Raw genomic sequence first — 22,533 nt, 5'->3', positions numbered from 1 at the left:
CCAAGTTGGGCTGCTGATGCAGTGGGAATTCAGTCTCAGAGGTCATGTTGCTATCTGGTAGGACACATGGCAAATGGCACAAGCTTTCCTTTAGCTACTAGAGTGTTCTATATCTTGTGGTTGTTTAATAATTTCTGCACAAGGGTAGACTGCATGCCTGTCATAATGAGCTAGATGTGCCAGTATCCAGAGAAGTATTTTGAGCTATATGGAAGTTTTTACAAAAGCATATTAAGTTCTTAAGTTTTTAAGTTCCTGGAAGGCAGAGGCAGATATTCCTTTGACAATGATGATTGTGATGATGATAGCAAGAATAATAAAAATGATATTTTTTTAACATTTATTAGGTGCTTACTCTGAGTCAGGCATTTTTCTATAAATTTTACTATCTGAGTCCATTTTATCCTCACAACCAACTTAGATGCCATATTTTATTTCTGTTAGGAGTTTGGGATTGACATTTCTACTACTACTATATTTAAAATAGCTAACAAGGATTTACTGTATAGCACAAGGAACTCTGCTCAATATTCTGTAACAACCTAAATGAGGAAAGAATTTGAAAAAGAATATATACATATATGTGTATAGCTGAATCACCTTGCTATACACCTGAAACTAACACAACATTGTTAATCAACTATATTCAAATATAAAATAATTTAAAAAATAAAGATGAGGACACCAATTACAGAGAGCTTAGGTAACTCATCCATGGTTACCCAACTACGCAGCAGAACTGGAATTCAACCCTAGGCAGTCTGGTTTCAGAGCCCTTGCCCTTAGCCAGCATATCATGTAGTGCTAATAATATATGTATCTGAGTGTTTACTGAGACATTTCAAACATGTGTGACTACCCAAGAAATTACAAGTCACAAATATAGGGATTTCATAGGAAACTACAAGGGTGCGTGCTGCAATAAAGCACTATTTTTATATGTGAAGTCACTCAGTCGTGTCCGACTCTTTGCAACCCCATTGACTGTGGCCTGCCAGGCTCCTTCGTCCATGGAATTTTCCTGGCAAGGATCCTGGAGGGGGTTGTCATTTCCTTCTCCAGGGAATCTTCCCAACCCAGGAATCGAACTCGGGTCTCCTGCACTGCCGGCAGACTCTTTACTGTCTAAGCCACCAAGGAGGCATTTTTAAATGGGTTGAATGAAAAAGAAAAGCAGCACAAGTTTTAACTTTGATTCAGCATTGGTTAACTTTTCATAACCAAATCCTATTCATCATATGTTCATTTATTTGGACAGATCTTAATTTGAATTAAAATTCCTAGTGCCACAGAGTGGCACTGTATGTGAAAACTGTACTGTATATGAGAATACTATATGTTAATGTAGTATTCATCAGTGAGTAGCCTTTAAGAGGGTAATGTCAGCCTGGGTGAGATTTTGCTAATAAATGCATGTTTGTGCTTGTATTCCATATTTATTTAGAAATCCTCCTTGCCTAATATGCCTCCTGAATCAGATTAGAAGTTCTAATTATGTGCTTCAAAGCCCATATATCCTTCCTTCTATTCTAAATCACCTCTGCTTCTCATCCCTGGCATGTGACTCCCACCTATAAACCTTTCCCCTCTTTGCACTTAGCAATGACATCCTCCCCCTTCAAAATTCTTAAACTTGGGCCTGACAGTGCCTGCCTTATCCATACTTCTATGGAAATTATGTCCCCATCTAGGCTATAAAGTCCACAAAAACCAATACCATACCTGTAATTACTGTTTAAGGACATACTAATCTCTTGTCATTCAGACACAAAACTAAGCAAGATGATTTGAGAATTCCTTTGATAATAGCACGTAAGATATGATCAGGAAGAGTATTGACCCACGAAATTCAAAGTACAGTTGACCACTGAACAGTGCAGGTGATTAATCCACAAAAATTTATAGTCATCCCTTTGTATTTGTGAGTCCTCCATATCTGCAGATTCAGCCAACCACAGATCATATAGTACTTAGTATTTACTGTTGAACAATATCCATGTGTAATTGACCTAGAAGTTCAAACTTGCATTGTTTAAGGGTCAGCTATATGTCCCTGCCTGTTAGTAACCATGGCTCAGCCATCCTTACTGAATTTCAGGTAAAAAACTTATCTAAGTTCAGTCGAGGCCAGTTAAAATTAGTCAAGATTTTCATATGGATAAACATACCCCCTCCAAAAAAAACCCCTTAATTTACACATTCTTTGCATATTGTAAATAAAGCAACTGAGTCTTGGAGGCGTTAAGTCTAATTCCGTGTTAATAAGTGGCAAATCCAGGATTTAAAAACATGTGTAATTGGCTCCCAAATCCCATACTCTTACTATTTTATTAGACAGTTTCATTTACTACTTTGTATTCTAATGCTTGGTCCATATATGGGGCTCAGTAAAAGTTTGAAAATCATTTGAAAAGATAGCAAAATTAATATACAAATGTTTTATTATTTTTAGATGTTGTATGTATGTGGTATTAATATAAACATTTAATAACTTGTAACTACAACTTCTAAAATATATATATATATATTTTTTTTCATGTGTATATACATCATCATTGGAGCATTAGAGCCTCTGTGAGAGACCCAGGAACAAATGAGTATACACACAGGAAAAGGAATGAGGTGCCAACAGACATGGGGTTGAGGGTCCTTGGAGAGAATAGAACTTGGCTAAGCTGAGAGGAATTACAGGCCATGCCAGCTGGAGGCAGACAAGAAAGAGTGCCTGGGAGGGGTAGGAGCAAGATTGAGCAATGCTGATGGATGGCTGTGGAGGTTTCTCATGTGAGAGTATTCTGGAATATAGGGCAAGTAGGCCCAAGAAAGGGAGGGCCTTAAAACCAGATCAGAAACTTGAAAGTTACCATGTAAATGATAAGTGTTTTGAGATAGTGTTGGTTCAGAAACAACATGAAGGCATTCACACACCACTATAGAGAGCAGTACCTTAAAAGAAGAAACCACAAGCCAAGCGTCATCCAAAATTCTGTTAAAAGAAGTACTTATTAACAAATTCCAACTTACAGTTTCTTTCTTGTGTTGCTTCAGCTTATCTGAACTCTAGATTTAAATATTTCTTCCTTTTTCATAGGAATGTGCCAGGGTTCTTTCTTTATTGTTGTGATTTTGCTTCTGGAGCTGTGGAGCTAGTAAAGGTATGCCTTATATTTTCTTTAAAGAGAGCTGTATTTTAAAAAAATCTAATTTATTTACTGTTGAAGTGATTTTTTTTAATGTAACTGCATCAAATGTTATCTGTGACCCCTTTTTTTTGAGATACGTCATTTTCTTTTTTTATATTTATTTATTTTTTGGATGCACAGGGCCTTTGTTGCTGTGCACATGGGCTTTCTCTAGTTGTGGAGAGTGGGGGTACCCTCTAGCTGCAGCACGTGGGCTTCTTACTGTGGTGGTTTCTCTTGTTACAGAGCACAGGCTCAGGCCACGCAGGCTTCAGTAGTTGCAGCTCCCAGGCTCTAGAGCACAGGTTCAGTAGTTATGGTGCACGGACTTCATTGCCCCATGGCATGTGGGACCTTCCACAACCAGGATTGAACCCATGATTGCAGGGAGACTCTTAACCACTGGACCACCAGGGAAGCACCTCTGTGACCATTTTTAACTGAACTTTTACTACTTTGCAAATCATATCATCAAAACAATTGAAGTTGTTTGGGACTTAACTTAGAGTTCAGGGGAGTGGCTCCTACAGGGTGATATTTATATTTATGTCCCTAGAGCTTTATACGTAGCCTGGCACATGGTAGGCACTCATTAAATTAAAAATTCTGCAAGAAAAAAAAAGGTCTGAAAAGGCATTATCACAAATCTAAAATGTCCTTGACTGTAAGAAAAACAGTTGGAACTTGGTTTTATTTGACCAATCCCCAAATTCTACTAAGCATTATCATAGGAAAAAGAGGTAATTTTAGAAAATGGAAAAGGAATGGAAATTCTGCTAACAAAAATGTTTGGTAAACACATGGAACATAATTTCTGATAATAAGGGTTACTAGGTTTTCATTGTAGACATTTTCTAAAGTACTGAAAAGCCTAAAGAGAAAGATAAAATTTACCTACAGTCATGCTTTCTAGAGTCCTAGAGTGACTCAGAATTTTGGTATATATTCTTTTAGTATTGTTTCTATAGGCAAATAGTATGTGTGTACTCTAATGCATTTTTAAAATAGCATCTTTAGTGAGATATAGTTCATGTACCATAAAATTCACCATTTAAAAGTATATAATCCAGTGATTTTTTTAAGTATATTTACAGAGTTATGCAGTCATCTAATGTTGATTACATACTATAGCATATTTACATATTAAGCCAAAGGAGGCACCGAACAAGCAGTGAGAGAGAGCACAGAGGACCGTCTCAGTGCCTGCAAAGTAACATGGGGTGAGCTTCCAGCATTGCTGCCTGCTGACCCAGAAAGATTGCCCTACTCCACTTTTAAAGCTAAAGAAGGGCTGCAGAAGAATATTTGTTATCAACTCCAAGTGCTAGACTTAATTTTTTATGACAGCTTGAAATAAGCTAATCAGAAAATCAAATTTATAGAAGAAAGGCCTTTGGGAGAAGTTAAATTAACCTTTTTGATTTGGAAAAAAAATACTAGAAGTCTGCTAAAAACTTTCATTTCTTTATCATGACAGTCTCATGCATCGTACAGAGCATCCCAGTGCTGTGCCTTTGTTCATGACGTTTGTGACCATGGCTTACCCTACCCTTTTCCGGATGGGACCCTGGATGTCATTCTCCTTGTCTTTGTGCTGTCTTCTATTCATCCTGACAGGTAAATGACGATGAAAGGGCAGAGCAAATATGTACAGCCCCTTTATCAGGAGTGGCTTTCAGATCTATCAAAGCAAAAAGACAATTCTTGAATTTATTATTTAGTGAACTACATTACATGTAATATACAGCCTTTTAAATGCAGTTTTTTTCCTTTCTTCAGACTTTTAGAAAGAAACTGGCCAAACTGTTTCATTAGTGAGCTTTCTGTCACTGTCAGAAAGAAGCGAGCATCTTCTGGCAAGACACATACCTATTAAAAGTGACAGTGCTTCAAGAAAATTACAAATTCAGAACAGCCTAATAGACTCCCAAGAGGGAAACTGTACTTGGTGATCAGAAACAAACATCTTTGATTTAGCTTCTTGCTGAATGTTCTTAATGAGGTGGGCTGTGAATCTGGCTTCACATAGGTCTTTAAAATATTTGTTTTAAGGAAGCCCACTAGGGAATTAGGGTTTATCAAGATTTTCCAGATTAACCTTGGACCTTTATAATCTAAGGTTGGTCTAGTGCCATCATTTAAGTATTTATGACTTAAATATTTTTGTTCATATAGTGTTCTGAAATAATAAATATAGCTTTTCTCCAAAGAGGAAGCACAAAGAGATATTACAGCAATTAAAATGATCACTTTTCTTAAAATTTTTCCACTTTGTATGTATTAAGACACATGTGTGCTAAATGTCTGGAGTTGTCCCTTCAGAATGTGTCTTAAAATTGGGTTTTTATGATCTTCTGGTTAGTAGGTGCAGACTTGGCATCAACCACTTTGGTGAATGTTACTCTTTCCCAGAGAAATCAAGCATTGTGTACTTCTTTCTTTGCTATAAGATCACCAGGATCCTTTACAGGCCTTTTACTTCTCATTCAGAGATGTTCACTTTGATTACTTGTAGAAAAAATATTTAGATTTCCAAATAATGAATGAAGTATATAATTGCACCTGATGAGATCTATCCAGTTCCATGAAGTTACTTCCTCCCAGTTTCTGTAACCTATTTCTGCTAACTTATTTAAGCTATTGGCATTATTTAGGTACTAGTAGAAAGATGTCATCTATATTTTGTTTCACAGCTAAAAGGATAGAGGAGGTGGATAACGAACAAGATTCTCTATCACGTATAACAGGAAATGTTTCAATTCAAAATAAACCCTCAAGAAGGCTGTTTATATTAGTTTAGATTATGTGTTTTTTCATGATTTGAATTGAATGGAAAGAAGGGGAAGCAGATGTCTTGAAAAGATTGTTTTTATAATACATATATTCATTCTGTTTATTTTAAAATAGATTCAGATGTATCATGTCAGTACATTAACATAGGTACTTTCTTACCTACATGGAAATGATCTAAAAATGAGGTAAGTGAGTAGAAGTTGTATAATAGTAAGTGAAAAGTGAGGCAGTATCTTTCAGGTCATCTAGCACTGTGATAGTAGATTTAGCCCCAGGAAAATTCTAGAAAAGTAGCTTCTTGCCAGCTTGGAAAAGCAATTCAGCAAGCCTTTGAGTCTAGGGGGTCCCAGCTTAAATGGAAGTAAACCATAGAAGGCTACAAAACAAAAAGTAACTGTCCTTCTTATCATTGAAATAAAAAGATAATATCTTTTCTAAAGATCTACACAGAGATTGTCAATAAACACTTTTTTTAAAATCTCTTTTCTTTCTCATCTTCCTCCTTCCAAAGATAGGTGAGGATAGCAGAACTGGCCCAAGTCAGATGGAAAAAGAGAAAAGGGGCTTTCCCCATTCTTGTCTTGTCCCTCTCATCCCCAACCCACACCCACCTGCATTTCTCAGGAACTGGCTCTGGAATTGCAATATGAGCCAAGATGGACTGATAAGAGAAGCAGTTCCCCACCCCTTGCCTTGACCCACATTGCAGAGTTTAAAGGATAGTTGGGAGCAAAGGGTTTGCTTTGCTTTTCTGTGTTTTCATTTCATGCTTGTCTTGCTAATAATTGCAGAAAGAGATTTTTCTCTGTACCTAAACCGTTTATCCTAAAAGTGAATATTTTAAGCTTTAGATATGGTTTTAATTGCCAGATCCTAAGGATATAAACACAGTGTGAAAATAACCTGTAATAAAATAAACAAGGAAAAATAGTTTTCTTTTTCATGTACTTATGTTCCAGTTTGTTTAAGTGAGATTTTCTTCTAGTCATGCCACTTTTTTTTGTCTCTTATTTTCATAGTTACTTTCAGTTTCTCACTACCCACTTCCTTCATTACCTGACATACTCTTTCACCCCATTATTCCACTGAACAATGTTTTAATTGGAAGGAATATACAGATTATGTGATCCAGACCTTTCATTTTTTTTTTTTTTTAAATAAGAAATGCTCAGAAGCCTTAAGTAGTTTGGATAAAGCAGAGACAGAAAGGACTTAGTACACAGGCTGCCATTCACCATTCTCTGCCCAGGGCTGACAGTGATAACTGATTTTGTAGATTATCATTCCCAGCAAGTCTTGAGTCCTTCTTAATAGAGCTCTGTTGGCAGCCAATGTCAGTCACTTGGCTTGTTATGAGATCTGAAATCTTTGCCATCTCTGTACCATAATCACACGTAAGGCTTTGAACACTTAACCAAAAAACATTAACTCAAGAGCAGTCACAAGAGGTCATGTCTGATTGGGAGCCAGATGCGTAGAATAAACAGTAAAAGAAAGAAAGGCTTCCCAGTATTGAGCCGGAGCTTAGAGTGTGAATAGAATTTAAATGGACAGAGAATAAGGAGGAGAGAATTCTTTCAGGGGAGCCACGCGAGCACAGGCATGGGCGGCTCAGAACCAAGCATGTAACAGTTTGGCTAGCCATGCTTAGATTAAGAAGCAGTGGGAAAGATGTTGGAAAGGTTAATTGAGCCCAGTTGTGGGTGATCTTAAGGATTCAACTAAGAAACTAAGAGAACTAAGATTTTTATCCTACAGATTAATATCATGAAAACTTGAGCAAAGGGATGATTTGAGAAAACCATCATTTTAAACAAAATAGTTCATCAATAATATGTATTGGCAGGGAAAACAATAAAGCTAGTTAGGAAGCAATTCTCTTTCCAGCCAGAGGACTTTGGAGTTTGTACTAAGGGAGTACTAATGGAAACAAAAGAGAGAAAATACCAAATATGTAATAACGATAATAAAAAGACATACAATTTGATGCCTGAGTAGTTGTGAAGAGTATAGTAGAAGAAGAGAAAAGTAAAAGAGGTCAAAGATTTTTCTGAGGTGTTACACTTCAGTGAATGATGGTACCTTTGAACTAAATAAAGAAGTCAGAAGGAAAAGCAGCTTGTTTTGGAGGAAAAGATGTCCCTGCTTAGATATATCTATCTGATTTGAGACAACTCTGGCATATTTTTTGTCATGCAAGGAAAATGAAACGACTTTGGTTTTTTTCTGCCTTGTAACTACCTTAATTTGCTGTAAATATCAGGAATGTCTGTATAGTTTTGCAGTTCAGTTTTGACAGCATACATCAAGCTATGTGAAGTTACCACTCTAGTCATTTGGGTGATTTCTTGATATCCTAGACTTTTTTAATCTGATTATTGAGCAAATTGGTATCCTTTTTTCTTTCTATACAAAATACTTTTGTTTTTGGTGCCCTTATGTTTGTGGCATAGATTTCTTTGGCCTTATCAAGCTATGCTTATTTTATCATTAAGAATGTTAAATGTGGCATAGAAAACAAGACTTCCACAACCTCCTACTTTGTTTTCAAAGGATGCAAGGTGTTATAAACCGACTGTCCAAATTACTGAAACCTGGGGGAATGCTGTTATTTCGGGACTATGGAAGATATGATAAGACTCAGCTTCGTTTTAAAAGGGGTAATAATATATTCAGTTTGGAATTATTTTCATGTGTTTTAAATAATGCTGTGTTTACATTTCTTGTCAGTTTTGTTGTGGGTGGTGGTTTTTTAAGGAATACTAAGTTTCTCTTGTCACAATTTTTTTTTAGGACACTGTTTATCTGAAAATTTTTATGTTCGAGGAGATGGCACCAGAGCATATTTCTTTACAAAAGGTATGCATATCTATAAGAGGAAATAATTAGCTGTAGAAACTTTTCTTGGGTATTATTTGCGGGGAGAAACTCAAAAGCTCTAAAATGAGGCTTCAGGAGCTGATTAAACATTAGATGTCTTTACACTTTAGTGATTATAACTGTTGTGTGTAAAAGCTTGAAAGTGGCCTTTTGCCTTTTAATCTCTTTCCAATTGAAACTGCTTTAAAGAATCACTTGTTTTATTCTCATGCCCAAATGAAGTTTCTGTTTTGGAGGTACCATTAGCCCAGTTATGAAAAAATTGATGACATGCCACAGTCAAAAGAGGGAGTTTGATTTTAAGAGTCCATAGAAAATTACTTCTCCCTTGTCAATTTTTCATTTTAAAAAAAGCATTTAAAATGAATTCTGCATTCAAGTACTTTCCCCAAACTCACATGAGTACTTTTATAATGTGCCATTTGGGATCTCTGCAAACCAGCAAGAAATCAGACCTAAGGCATGTTCCAAAATATGGAGAGCTGCGGCCAGTAGTGCTGTGTATCTGTTCATACCTGCTGCGCTCAGCTGTTTTATACTCCGTGTGTTTGTGTGAAGTAGAGGAAGCCTACTTGGTGCCATAGGTTTCCTTCATCATTTTGTACTAGAAAATGTTTCTTGGTATAAATGAAATTCATATGGTCAATCATTCCATTAATGTTCCATTGTTCCTGTCTGCCCCCCCTCTCAAGTCACATGTCATATATTTGATTGCCATTTTTGTCTCACAGGGGAAGTCCACAATATGTTCTGCAAGGCTGGGTTAGATGAGAAGCAGAATCTGGTTGATCGTCGCTTACAAGTTAATAGGAAAAAAAAAGTGAAAATGCACCGAGTATGGGTTCAAGGCAAATTCCAGAAGCCATTACACTTGACTCAAAAAAGCTCCAACTTGGTATTTTCAGTCCTTTCTCATGACTGAACTATGTATCATGTTAAGGTACAAATCAGAGGATTACAGTATTCAGTGTCTTCGGTAAATCTTTCATTTTTGAAAAGACAGTCAGAAGAAGAGAATTTATGTATCCTGCTGTTTATCGTGGATGAACTGTTTTGTGCATTTTAAGCACACAGAAGTGACTTGGAAGGGAGCACAACATTCTGTGTTTTCAAAACTTAATATGCGCAAGCTTGTTCGGATTTATTAGTGTCTTAACCATTTTGTTTGTTCTCTGAGTTTTAAAAGCATTTAGGTAAATTATTGATATAAGTCAGATGATTCTGAGAAACCAAAGCCTGCCATTTTTTAAGAAGTGAAAAAAACCATCTCCTTTATTTATACATTAGTTTAACACAGTTGAACTCTCCTCCATTGTTAACTGATAGCAGAGTCAGCTCGCCTTGTTTCCAAGGAAAGTCACAAGACCAAGGCAAAGGCCTATTTTTTTTGTTTTGTTATTGTCTATTGTCCATCCCCAAACCTTTTTTTTTAACTTAGAGACTAATGTCTGAAACGGAATTTTAATTTCTCTTTCCTTTCCTAAAGTTGGGGAAGTATGACTAATGCTAACATTATTTTCAGGCTGTTCTTTGGTGTACAAGTTGGAAGCCTTCTTTAAGAAGACTACTTACCCAGGAAAATTCTTAAATTGTAGCAATTAAGATATTTTTACTATTTTCTGGTGGTCCAGTAGTTAAGAATCTGCCTACCAATGCAGGGGACATGAGTTCAATCCCTGATCCAGGAACTAAGGTCTCATATGACATGGGGCAACTAGACCTGCACACCCTAGTGCTCCACAAGAAGAAGAAGCCACTGCAATGAGAAGCCCGCACACCACAACTAGAGAGCAGCCCCAGCTCAGGGCAGCTAGAGAAAGCCTTCACACAGCAATGAAGTGCCCATGAGCTGCATCAAAGACCCATGCATCCAAAAAAGTAAAAATGCATTTACCACTTTGCCTCAAAAAAGATATAAATTGGCTTGCAAGTTGCATTTGGTAAAAATGGAGTTTCTAAGACTGGGCTTTCATTTGCTACACAATGTATACTGAGTACTTACTTTGTGCTGGATTATATGGAATAATACAGTAAATAAATAAAGTCCCAGCCTTGTCCCAGCGTAAGTAGGCTCTAGCTGGCAAAGCAAAATGTGTGCATCCCAAGCCTCTAAATCATGACCAAGATAATATATGAGCAAGTACTCAAATAGGGAGCTTTTCAGCTAATAGACTTTGATTATGAGCCACAGAAATAAAAAAGACATGGACAATCTCTTGAAAGGACCTAGAATGATCATTCCAACAATTTTTCCTTTTTGAACTCACTTAAAATTCAACTTCCTGGCAGGAGGTGATTAATCCAAGCTGGGTCATGGATTCTTCTCTTGACAGACTGAGTCAGGGCAGGTTATTTGATGGTTCCACCAGACCATAGTGAATGGAGGAAAGTTCCTCAAAGGAAAATGAGGACACTGTGATAAAAAAAAAAAGACGGGAGGGATGCTGCCCGGTCAGACATTGCGTGGTGATAGCAGTAGTAATAATGTTCTGAAGAGAGAGAAAGACCAGCTGTGGGATGGAAGGAAAGAATTAGGGCTGTAGGAGGAGGTAGGTCTCAGACTAGTCCTAGAACGTATGCTCTCAGAAGATGGTGAGAAGACAAGTATGTTTGATAGGGCTGTTCATGGTTCAGAATAGTGGAGATAAGATGGGGAGGGCACCAGCTTGTAGACAGCCTTAAATAAGAGGGTGCATTGGGTTCTCACCTCTGGACTGGAGCCATTCAAGATTGGTTTGTTTCTGTTTTATCCTAGCCACAGCATGCTTTAAATATATTTAGAGATTGATCGAGGAGTTGTCAATAGAATGGAATGCAGTGAGGTCAGAGATGGGGGCAAGGAAAATCATGAAAGGTATCTGCATACATTTGCCTTGGTAGCAAATCCTCAGAAGTACAATATCAAGGTTTCTGTTTAAACATGCAGTAAATATAAAAGTCAAAATTTGCCTGAGACTCTTAACTCAGTTGTTTTTCCTAATTAAAGTGTGTATGTTAAAGCCAAACTAGTATCGAAAGTATTACATACAACAAGGGCAGTTAGATAAGTTAATGTTGCTATGGGAACTCCCCCCCACCCCCTCCACCCGCTCCTGCAGATCTTCTTGTGTCTCAATTTAAAAATCATGGCCCAAGGTGGTTTTAAAAACAACAGAAGGTAAAATTATTCCCACATTCTCACACATGTAAATTGTACTGTCTCTCTCAGTCCTAAATAGCAGATTCAAGCCAGCTTCTTGACTGGCACAGTAAAATTCTGCTTCGTGTCTTTCTATAATGTATTACAGCATGTAGTTAACCTTTAGAAACTTCAAAAATACATCAAACCAAATTTGGACTGTGAGACACAAACTGGGCTCTTTTGGGCTCTGTCTAGCATAGACCTCCTATTCCACATGGCTGCTTATCAGGCCATTTCTATCAGTGTCTTCTGCTTTCTCTTCCTCAGCCTACCTGAATCAACCCCCTACCTTGAACTTGCTGCCAGACAAAATACAGATTTTTGGCAGAGAAAAAAAAACGAGAAAGACCTGATTTGGAATATTGCCTATAGATATTAAGAAATCATGAAATGTTGCAAATATATCTGCTTGGGTATTAGTTTAAAATAATTGACAGCTGCATGAAATTCTCATTTTTCCCTCATATCCATAGAGGTAGGACTAGTTAGGCAGAGTTTGATATTTAAAAATTCATCTGCTGAGGGAGCTAAATTTCAAAAGGACCGTTTTCTTTGTAACAAAAAGATGTACTCATTCATTTTATAATACAGAAACAATGAAATATGCTATATTAAAAATGCACCCTCCATTTTCCTCCCTTTCTAAAAGTTCACTTTTGAGCTTTTTCCAAATGTAAAAATTCTCACGCACATGAAGTACTGTTTCAGAAGGTTGTGAGAAAGCCAAGGTAACAGTTTCTGTTATTAAAAGTTTTGCCTTTCGGTGTGACACGTTTGTAGTATTGAAACACCCAGTTAACGCTGACTTCTGAGAACTTCTTTGTTTTACTTGTCTCAGTTCCATATGCTTTGTCTGTAAATTACGAACACATTGAGGTTTCTACCATCATGTGATCTAAATCATTGCTATAGTCATCTGTACGTGAAAATTATTCACCTATTGTGAAGAGCTGCCCTCTTGGGCTTCAAAGCATTTAGACCGTTAAATTTCAGGTAACTTAAATTCTTGTCCCCAAACTCCTATGCTGTATTCCTCTTTTCTAACTCATCAAAGCCAAGTTCTGAAGCCAGAATATATCATGCACTGTTACTTCCAATTGGTGTTAATGTTTATTATGCTTCTCACAAGTGCAGATAACTTCACATTTGCATCATTAATAGACTTCTTTCAGAGCCTCTGCTCCTTCTGCTTCCTGCCTCTATTAGTCATCAGTAGACATGTTGGCGTGGTTATTCACCCCCCGCTTGTGAAAGTGCACTGTAAAATCTAAAGTGCTGAATATGTGTGCGATGTTGTTGCTGATAACAGCATCTGCAGTCTACAAGGCTGCATACAGAGTACTCCAGCAACAGAAACGTTTTCCATGGTTTTATGAGACCTTGCGAGAAAGACCGTAAAATGTGTGGAAAAGTATTGCCTGTCAGGAAACATGGGTCCTGGTTCCTATTGAACCATTTTGCTGCTCTTAATTTAGTTCTGAGTGCTAAGTCTTTTATATACTACACTTTTATATACCACATTATTTCTTCATTTAATCCTCAAACTCCTACAAATTAGTTTTATTGTGACCATTTAACAGATAAGACTAGAACACTGAGGTATTGGGTAATTTGCCTAGGATATCACTACGAGTCAGTGGCAGAAACACAGTTTGGACCCAGAACTGTCTTGATTCCAAAAAACTGTGCCTCTCACCAGTCCACTTTTAATTGATAGGCTACAATGCCGCTGGAGAAGAGAAAGAGCTCCTGAATCAAGCAGAGAGTTACTGCAGTAGGGGGGAGTGTGGATCAGACGATCTTCAAGGAGATAGCTCCTTCTAGATCCAGTGAGTCTATGAAATAAGTAGGTAGCACTTATGCACATTCCACACTGGGAAGGAAAGAGGAGGAAAGGAAGGGAGAGGAATGACAAAGCAGAAGCTTGCAGTCAGCTCTTTTCGCATTCAGCATATGTTTACTTCTGCTCTGGCCCCACCCCTTCGGGGCTTCAGACTTCTATTTGGCTCCCCTCCAAACAAGCAGATCACCCATCAGTTGCATACTCCTCACTTAAAAAAAAAAATCAGTCTGTACTGCAAGTGGAAAGAAAATCTCGTAAAGTGTCCTCAAGGGCTCAGCTCCAGCATAATCTAAAATATGTGATCAGAGAGTGTCAATAATAAAATATGAGTGAAAACATCTTTATTTAAAACATTGTATTTACATGAATGCCACATTAATGCCAATTCAACCATGAAATATTGAGCATTTCTTGGAATATGGTTTGGGATTTGAGAGGCACAAAGATACCTGCAAGATGACTTTGGTGTAGTTATAAATACAAATAGAAATAAAATAACAGTTGCATCTTCATTTATAATGAATATATACTGTGGCCTCAAAGCTGCAGAGGAGACTGGGTGCCAAAATCTGTCTTTCATTAACATATGCCTTAAATGACAGGGAAGAGGTGTTAAGACAAAATTACATTTTCCTCTGCGTATGAATCAGCAACATGCAGTAACAAGCAAGTAATAATAGTTCTGCGTGTAAGTGCCTGCAGAGGGTAAGAAAAACAGCATCAAATTGAAAGTGCACGTTCATCTGCGAGAGGGCCCAGGTGGTGGCAGAGCACGGCTCCCTTGAGCACCATTCTGAAGTGTCTCGGCACAGTGACCCGGACTCTGGCAAGCCAGGTTGGCATGGGCTGCATGGGGCACATTAAAACCTCCAGATGGCTCAAAGCAGCCCACCCTCAGCTGCTCCCAGAGCTCGTCGAAAGCACACTCCGAGGCAGCACCACTAGCCCAGGGTTTAAAACAGGTGCTTTGGATTCTGCGGTGCATGTGGTTTCACAACCACTCAACCTTCAGTCAGGAAGAGCTAGAGGCAGGTGAAGAGATAAATAATGTTAACATTACATAAGGAGCAAAAAAGGATATTTAAGAGCACATAGATGTCAAGTAGTCACACACAGTGTTTGGTTAGCAGTATCCTTGGCACCCCTGTGATTTGTGTCCTTACCTTTGATTTTTTTCAGCAGATAGGCACCAAGTAGAGCCTGGACTCCAGAAAATATGTGCTTTTCTGTTAGCTGTTACCTGCCAAATTAGGTGAGCTATTGATTGCCTCCTAAAAAAGGCCCAAACATCTCTCCTACTTGGGCCTACTCAAGAAAACTATGAGTTTTATTATCCTTAACACAGATTCTTTGGCAGTGTTTTCAACCCATTGCTCCTTTACATGAGACTTCTAATTCTTTGCAGGAAAAGCAGAAGTTAATTTTTTTTTCTTATGTAATCTTTAGATATCAATTGTTGGTTGTTTCAGAACACTTTAGGGAAGGACAATCACCCTTCAAGTCTTTTTAGACTTTACTGGTGAAAAGCTCTAAAACTGTGTAACTTCCAGGCATTAATGAGATGTTGTTGAGTCTCTTGCATTAGTTTGTTGTTCAGTCGCTCAGTTGTGTTTGTTTTTTTTTTAATCCTGTGTACTTAACAAAAGCAACTATGGTTGCTGCCTCATTTCTCTCACCTCCAGCCTCTTGAGAGAAACTTGTCTTTCTCCTGAGTCTGTCCTGCTGAACAGAACGTAATAGCTCTCCATACATCTTTAGTTATGCCCTCCTCCTTCAGGTGAGCTGAGACAGCGTCCCCTTAAGCAGCATTGGAACTTGAACTGAAAATTGCCTGAAAGAGAATGGCTGAAATTGCCAGCGTCACATGCCGCATTGAAGCAAGGAAATTTCTGCCTCCGAGGATAATAGCTTTTCTCCTTGCTCATACATCTTCCTTCACAGCCCTCATTTATTTTAATGTATATATTCCATTTTGACTCTCTGGAAGATATTTTTTAAAGGTTTTTAAAAATCCAAATGAAAGATGAAATTCAGGATCCAGAAAGGCATCTATTTATCCTGTCATGAATGTATTCTTAATCAACCAGTCTTTCTAAGCGTCTCTTCATTTGCTGCTTTGTTTCGTAATAGAACACTCGGGCTCTGGAGATTAGTGACACAAAGCTTCATTATAACCATCCTTGTTCTATTCCCATGTCTTACAGGCTTTCTCTTCCTAACTCACTCTCCAGGTGCTTCTTTCTCTTGCCAAATAGCGCAAGGAAATACTTCTGCAGATCTTTTGTTTACTTTAGAAAAAAACACTGATCCAGGCTTTCCCATTTGGGGGAGTGCTGCTCATTTCCTGACTGGCCTTTAAAGTTTGGCTCAGTAGCAACCTGGGGATTTGTTTTCTACCCAGAGTGAAAGGAGCTTGGTGCCCAGTTGGCCCCATGCTGGAATGAGAATTAAAATTCTACTCATTCCCTGGATAAGCAAGCTGATGCTTTCCTCATAGATTTTTTTCCCATTCCTCAAAGTTTTGATGTTTAGTCATTTAGCTTTGGCTTTTGAGAGGCATTTTAATAGGATTGTTTCTTCTCCAAGTGCATTCAGAAGCTGATCATGGGTACAAGGAAACTCTGAAGAATGAAGAATTCCCTGTTTGCTGTTTTTTACCTACAATGAAAATGATGTACAACACATGCAGTGTTTACCCCTACTGCATGCAGTTCCGTACCCAACTGCCTGACCTCGGAAAGAAGAAGCTGTGACACCCAAAGAATTTGGCTTGAGCCACCTCCCTTTCTAAGTCCACAAGACTGCCGAGTCAACAAAACTTTGGTTATCACCCAGTTACATTTTCTTATTTCATGTAAGCTTTGTAAATCTTGTGCTTTCTTCTCTTGGGCACATTTACATTAAGTTTGATTCTAGTTGTGTATCTTTATCTATACTAGAGTTATGGTTATATATGAGTATAAGTTACTCTTCATTCATTCTACCATGGGGAATTTATCCATAGTTTGTTATGAGGTGTCAGTAACTTTCCAAACCTGGAGCCTATACTTTAAATATACTGATGCATTTTTAAATTAAAAGATGTTTAAACTAGGATAGTGGAATGATAAAAATAGAAAACCTTGACTGATAAAGGTCTTCACTACATTGGGTGGGTGTTGTCTTTAAGGACTTAATTTATAATATAAAATAATATGGCAAATGAAATACCATATGGGAAGGGAGTTACAGACAAAGTTATTGGCATAGACAAGGTCCAGTTAAGGAAGCATACCGTGTCAGTATGATGACAAGTAATCTAGGGTCAGGCACATACAGACAGTCACCACTGTGAAAGGCTATCAGTAGAAGCAGCTGGCACTCTGGCCTAGAGAAAGTAGGCAGTGTTCACAGGCAGAGTAGCCAAATACTGTTCCAGTGACCCAAAGAAAAATGCAAGGCCAGGGAAGATTGTGGCAAGATTGACTTGTAATTGAACTTCAGAGAACTAGACTGCAAGCTTAAATGCCTCCTAGCCTGGCCCAGGAAGAACCAAAGGCTTCAGAGGCCACAAACTGTTTTTCTGTTTACCTGAATTATATCACAGAAATGGCCATTAAGACATTTTGTTCTTAATGCGTTTTAGAAGAACAAAGATTTGCTTTTATCTGATTCTTTTGATTTCAGAGGCTTGTGTGTGTTTTCATAAAGTATGAGTTTATTGATATCCATAAATCTGCAAAGATGGGGTGCAGCTTTAGAATAAACACACCCAGAAAGGTGCAGGCAGAAGGGGACGTTGGCCAAGCCAGAAGATTGTCCTCATTTCCCAGTGTGACAGAGGAAAGTCTAGCTCCTACTTTGCAGAAGAGAACAGATTAGGTATCAGTATAATAGAGTCACCAAATGATTAAGATGTGCTGGCCTTCTTCAAGGAAATAAATGGAGGGCAAGTGAATACAGGACAAAATAGCCTGTGATACAATACCACAATATGTAGTCACCCCCATCTGGTGAAGTTCAAGAGGCCCCCAGAGTATCCCCATGTTGCTTGCCCACATTTTAAACCAACTGAGAAAGACCAAAGTGCCAAAAGATGAAAATTAAAACGTGAAGCTGATACTGGAGAGAATGGCTCAGGGTGCATGGAAACAGTTGTCCCCCTAGTACTGAACCCCAGAATCAAAACCCACAGCTGGACAGCCAGGCCGCAAGAATCTACCCATGAGTGAATGCCCCCAACCTTGTACAGAGTACCTGGCTTCCAAGAGACAGTGAAAAAGGACTAGGTTAAATATGCCTAATTCACTTCCCAGATTCACTTTTCATCTAAGTCACTTCACCTCTCCCAGGAATGAGTAAGAGGACTCAAGAGACCGTTTGCTGTCCCTCCACATGGCAAGAAACAACAGGAGTGGAAATTACCTCAACGTCTTGTAAGTGCTGAGTTAAAACATACCCCACATCTACTGAGACTAGAACAGTGTGGAGTGGACTCGATTTTGTTGTTTTGTCAATTGCTGAGCCATCTGCTCAGCATTTACCTGTAAGGCTGTGGCAGCTTACCTAGTCTGTAAGCATCTGCCTTAGTGATGGGTAGAATCTACACAGTATGCTCTGACACTTGTACATGATTAGAATACTGGGAACTGCAAACAAAATGAATTTCCAAAGTTACAACCAGTGACTTATTCTGGGAACCCCACTTATTCTGGGAACCCCACTTATCTGGGAACCCCACTTATTCTGGGAACCCCACTACACTTAAACCTTTACTAGACATTGCTAAATAAATGGCCAGGAGGTCTCACAACTTTGCCAAGCAGCACTTCTACACTGACTCACTATACACCAACACTTCTTAAACTATTCGAGGTGAAGAACCACTGGTTGCTTTTTGTTTTATTTTACCAATTTCCACATGTCCCAGATCCATAGTTTCATTAAGACACAATAATGGTAAATTAATAGGAAAAAAAAATTACTCCAGTTCCATTTACTCCAGTTTCCTGGTTCCTGCCCTCTCCCCATGATCTCCTTGTTACTGCCCGTTCAGTCAGTGTGTGGGGCTTCCCTACTTAGTGGTGAAGAACCCTCCTGCCAGTGTAGGAGATACGGGTTCAATCTCTGGGTCAGGAAGATCTCCTGGAGAAGGAAGGAGCAAGCCACTCCAGCATTCTTGCCTGGGAAGTCCCATGGACAGAGGAGCCTGGCGGGCTGCACTCCACAGGGTCTCAAAGAGTTGGATGTGTCTTGGCGACTGAACAACCAAGAACAACTACAACCAGTGTGTACCAGTTACGTGTCAGGCATCCCTCTTGGTGTGGGGAATGAAGGGGTGAACAGGGAAAGATAAAGTTAGGACAGCCCAAGATTTTCATTAGATTCCATGGACACAAATTTACTCAGTCTCTCTGCCCACCCCATCAGGAACCGGGAAGGAAGCACCAGCACCGAGTCACAACCCGTCCCTTGACCTGCCCCTCCCGTAGGGAGGGGACTTCCCTGGAGGTCCAGTGGTTAAGACTCCACGTTTTCACTGCAGGTTCCATCCCTAGTCAGGGAACTAAGATCCCACGTGCCGTGTGGCACGGCCAGAAAAATAATAAGCCACAGGGAGACTAAAAACCTAAGTCGGAGTATTTGTCTGACTTTGCCTCCTGAACCCCATTGTCTCTCTCTACCTCAGAGTGTACCGTGCCAAGACCTAGGCTCCTGCACCTAGAAATGTTTGGTCCAATGATCAGCGATTTTTGCTGCCATCCTTCTCATCAAGTTGTCTGTGTGAAGTAAGCAAACCACACCTCACCACCCTGCTGTCACCAGGGTTCTTTTTTTTTTTTTAATTTATTCTTTATTGAAGGATAACTGCTTTACAGAATTTTGCTGTTTTCTGTCAAACCTCAACATGAATCAGCCATAGGTACACATATATCTCCTCCCTTTTGAACCTCCCTCCCATCTCCCTCCCCATCCCACCCCTCTAGATTGATACAGAGCCCCTGTTAGAGTTTCCTGAGCCAGACAGCAAATTCCTGTTGGCTATCTATTTTACATACGGTTTTTATTGGTTCACTTTTTAAATTTTTGACTTTTTTGTGAATATGTGAATTGGTGCAAAGTAGTTTCTATGCTGATGTAAAATGGAAAGAGAGATGATTCAGTTCTTTTGTTGAAGTCAAACCTGTGATATTTCCCCCCCACTCAATAGTATTTAAATGCTGGGTTGATGCCAAACTCAAAGAACATGGAGAACTTGGGGGAAGGCCAGAGACAGATAAAATATTATTAATAGATTTTTTAATAGGAGCCATGAAGAAAATGTGTTTATTAACCCTGGAAGAACATCACATTAGAAGATGAGAATGATAGCTTCCAGGTAGAAACAGAGAGTTCTCAGAGGAGAAACACAGGACCTGTTTAGATATAAATCCTAGCTCTGCTCCTGCTCGTTGTATAACGTTAAACAAGATACTTAACAACCCTGAGCCTCAGTAATTGGAGATCATATTGCTTACCTGAAGCTTGTTGCAAGGACTAAATACAATGCACCTCAAGTCAAAGGCATGATGCCTGGAGATAATTGGTCCTTAATAAGTGGTAATTAATAGATTTTTTTTTTTAAAACAAAGGATGGTGATCAAGTCTTTGTCTTTTTGAAAGGAGGAGAAATGTACTCTTCCTGTAATATAAATATTGTAAATTAGGCATAAGAAACTTTTCCTAACTATAAAGAGTTGAGTTTTCTTATTCAAGTTATTGCTGTCTCCTTGGCTTACATTCAGTTCATTTCAAGTATGTATTAAGCATCTGTCCACCATGTGCCAGAAACTGCTGGACACGGCATACTGGGATGACTAAGACTTGGCCTTTGCTCTTTAGATGCCCACAACTTAGGATGGATGCCCATCTGTTTGAGATGTGGTATCTCCTACTTAAAGTCTCTTGGCTTTAGCTGGCCACTACCATTTGACCACCATAGTCTACCCAACCCAAACAATATCAATTGGCATCCTAATTTTTCAGACACTTTTCAAAGCCCTCCATGAATAAATCTAGTCATGTGCTACCCAGCAAAAACCAAACAGCATGGAAAACAAGTCCTCAAGATGTATCCCCTGTGTCACATACCCTCTGGTGTCCAAGTCCTTTAAAACAAAATTTTTTTAAAATATTTATTTATTTAGCTGAGTCAGGTCTCCCATTGAGTCAGGTCTCCCATTGCAGCTCGTGGGATCTCTGATCTTCATGGCAGCATACAGGATCTTTAACTGCAGCATGTGGGATCTAGTTCCCTGACAAGGGATTGAACCCAGGCCCCCTGCATTGGGAGAGTGGAGTCTTAGCAACTGGATCTCTAGAGAAGTCCCAAGTCACTTTTAATAATGCTACCTATACCTCTACACAGATCTCCTCCTGCCACAGCATTTAGGGCTTCCACTTAAATACCTCTCAGTATCATTCCTGCATTACCTCAATCCATCCAACCTGTCACGATTGGATGAGGTCTGGGCTGCCTTCAAGAGAACTGTATTCCTCTGTTAGTGCTACAAAACCCCACCCTATACATGATTCATCTGAGCTGGTCATCCAACCAAAGAACTTGATTTGGCTCATCTCTTGCTATAATCATCACCTGATCACATAAATTAAAAAAACTAGCCTCTGTGGAGGCCAGAAATAAACCCTTGCATACATGCTTAAGTGATTTTTCCAAAGGGTGCTGTGACCATTCAACAGGGAAAAGACAGTCTTTCCAATAAATTATGTTGGGAAGACTGGATTTCCACATGCAAAAGAATTAAGTTAGACCCTAACTTTATATCACATAGAAAAGTTAATTCAAGATGAATTTTTTTAAAAAAACCCAAATGTTAAACCTAAAACTATGAAACTCTTAGAAGAAAACATATGGGAAAAGCTTCAAGATGTTGGATTTAGTAATGATTTCTTGGAATATGACACCAGAAGCACAGGCAATAATAACAGAAGAATGATCAACTGGAACACATCAAAATTTAAAACTTTTGTACATCAAAAGACAAAACAGAGTGGAAAGGCAACCCACAGAACAGGAGAAAGTATCTGCAAACCTTATATTTGACAAGGGGTTAATATCCAGAATATAGAAAGAACTCCTACAACTCAACACCACCAAATCAATTAAAAGAATGAACAAAGGAATTAAATAGACATTTCTCTAAAGAAGGTATGAAAAGTGTCCAGTTAGCAAATGAAAAGATGTTCAACATTACGAATCAAAACCACAGTGGCACAGCACCTGACACCCATTAGGATGGCACTATTAAAAAACAGAAGATAACAAACAAGTGTTGGCAAGAATGTGAAGAAATTGGAACACTTGTGCCCTGTTAGTAGGAATGAAAAACAGTGCAGCCACCTATGGAAAACAGTATGGTGGTTCCTCAAAAAGTTGAAGGTATAATTACCATGTAAGCCAGCAACCCCACTTCTGGACATATATCCAAAAGAATTAGAAGTGGGGACCCAAAGTGGTATATATTCATAGAAGCATTATTCATAATAACCGAAAGGTGGAAGTAACCCAAGCATTCATCAGCAATGAGTGGGTAAACAAAACCTGGTATATACATACAAAGGGATGTTATTCAGTCTTCAAATGGAAGAAAATTCTGACACATGCTACAATATAG

General features: G+C 38.7%; 1 protein-coding gene across 7 annotated transcripts in view; it reads left to right on the top strand.

The window, feature by feature from the left end:
• METTL8 (methyltransferase 8, tRNA N3-cytidine) overlaps positions 1–12,835 on the top strand; it is an 81,432-nt gene extending 68,597 nt beyond the window's left edge. For all 7 annotated transcript variants that reach the window (XM_065931750.1, XM_065931749.1, XM_065931746.1 and 4 more), the window contains 5 exons: positions 3,092–3,155; positions 4,660–4,799; positions 8,529–8,635; positions 8,769–8,834; positions 9,587–12,835. In XM_065931750.1, the coding sequence (XP_065787822.1) occupies positions 3,092–3,155; positions 4,660–4,799; positions 8,529–8,635; positions 8,769–8,834; positions 9,587–9,777 (568 nt within the window). In that variant the 3' untranslated portion in view covers positions 9,778–12,835. The remainder of the gene's footprint in view (positions 1–3,091; positions 3,156–4,659; positions 4,800–8,528; positions 8,636–8,768; positions 8,835–9,586) is intronic.
• The last annotated feature ends 9,698 nt before the right edge of the window (positions 12,836–22,533 follow it).

Source organism: Muntiacus reevesi, chromosome 3, assembly GCF_963930625.1.
Source record: "Muntiacus reevesi chromosome 3, mMunRee1.1, whole genome shotgun sequence".
Classification (NCBI taxonomy): domain Eukaryota; kingdom Metazoa; phylum Chordata; class Mammalia; order Artiodactyla; family Cervidae; genus Muntiacus; species Muntiacus reevesi.
The sequence above is the reverse complement of the archived record's forward strand: the minus strand, read 5'-3'. Positions and strand labels throughout refer to the sequence as shown.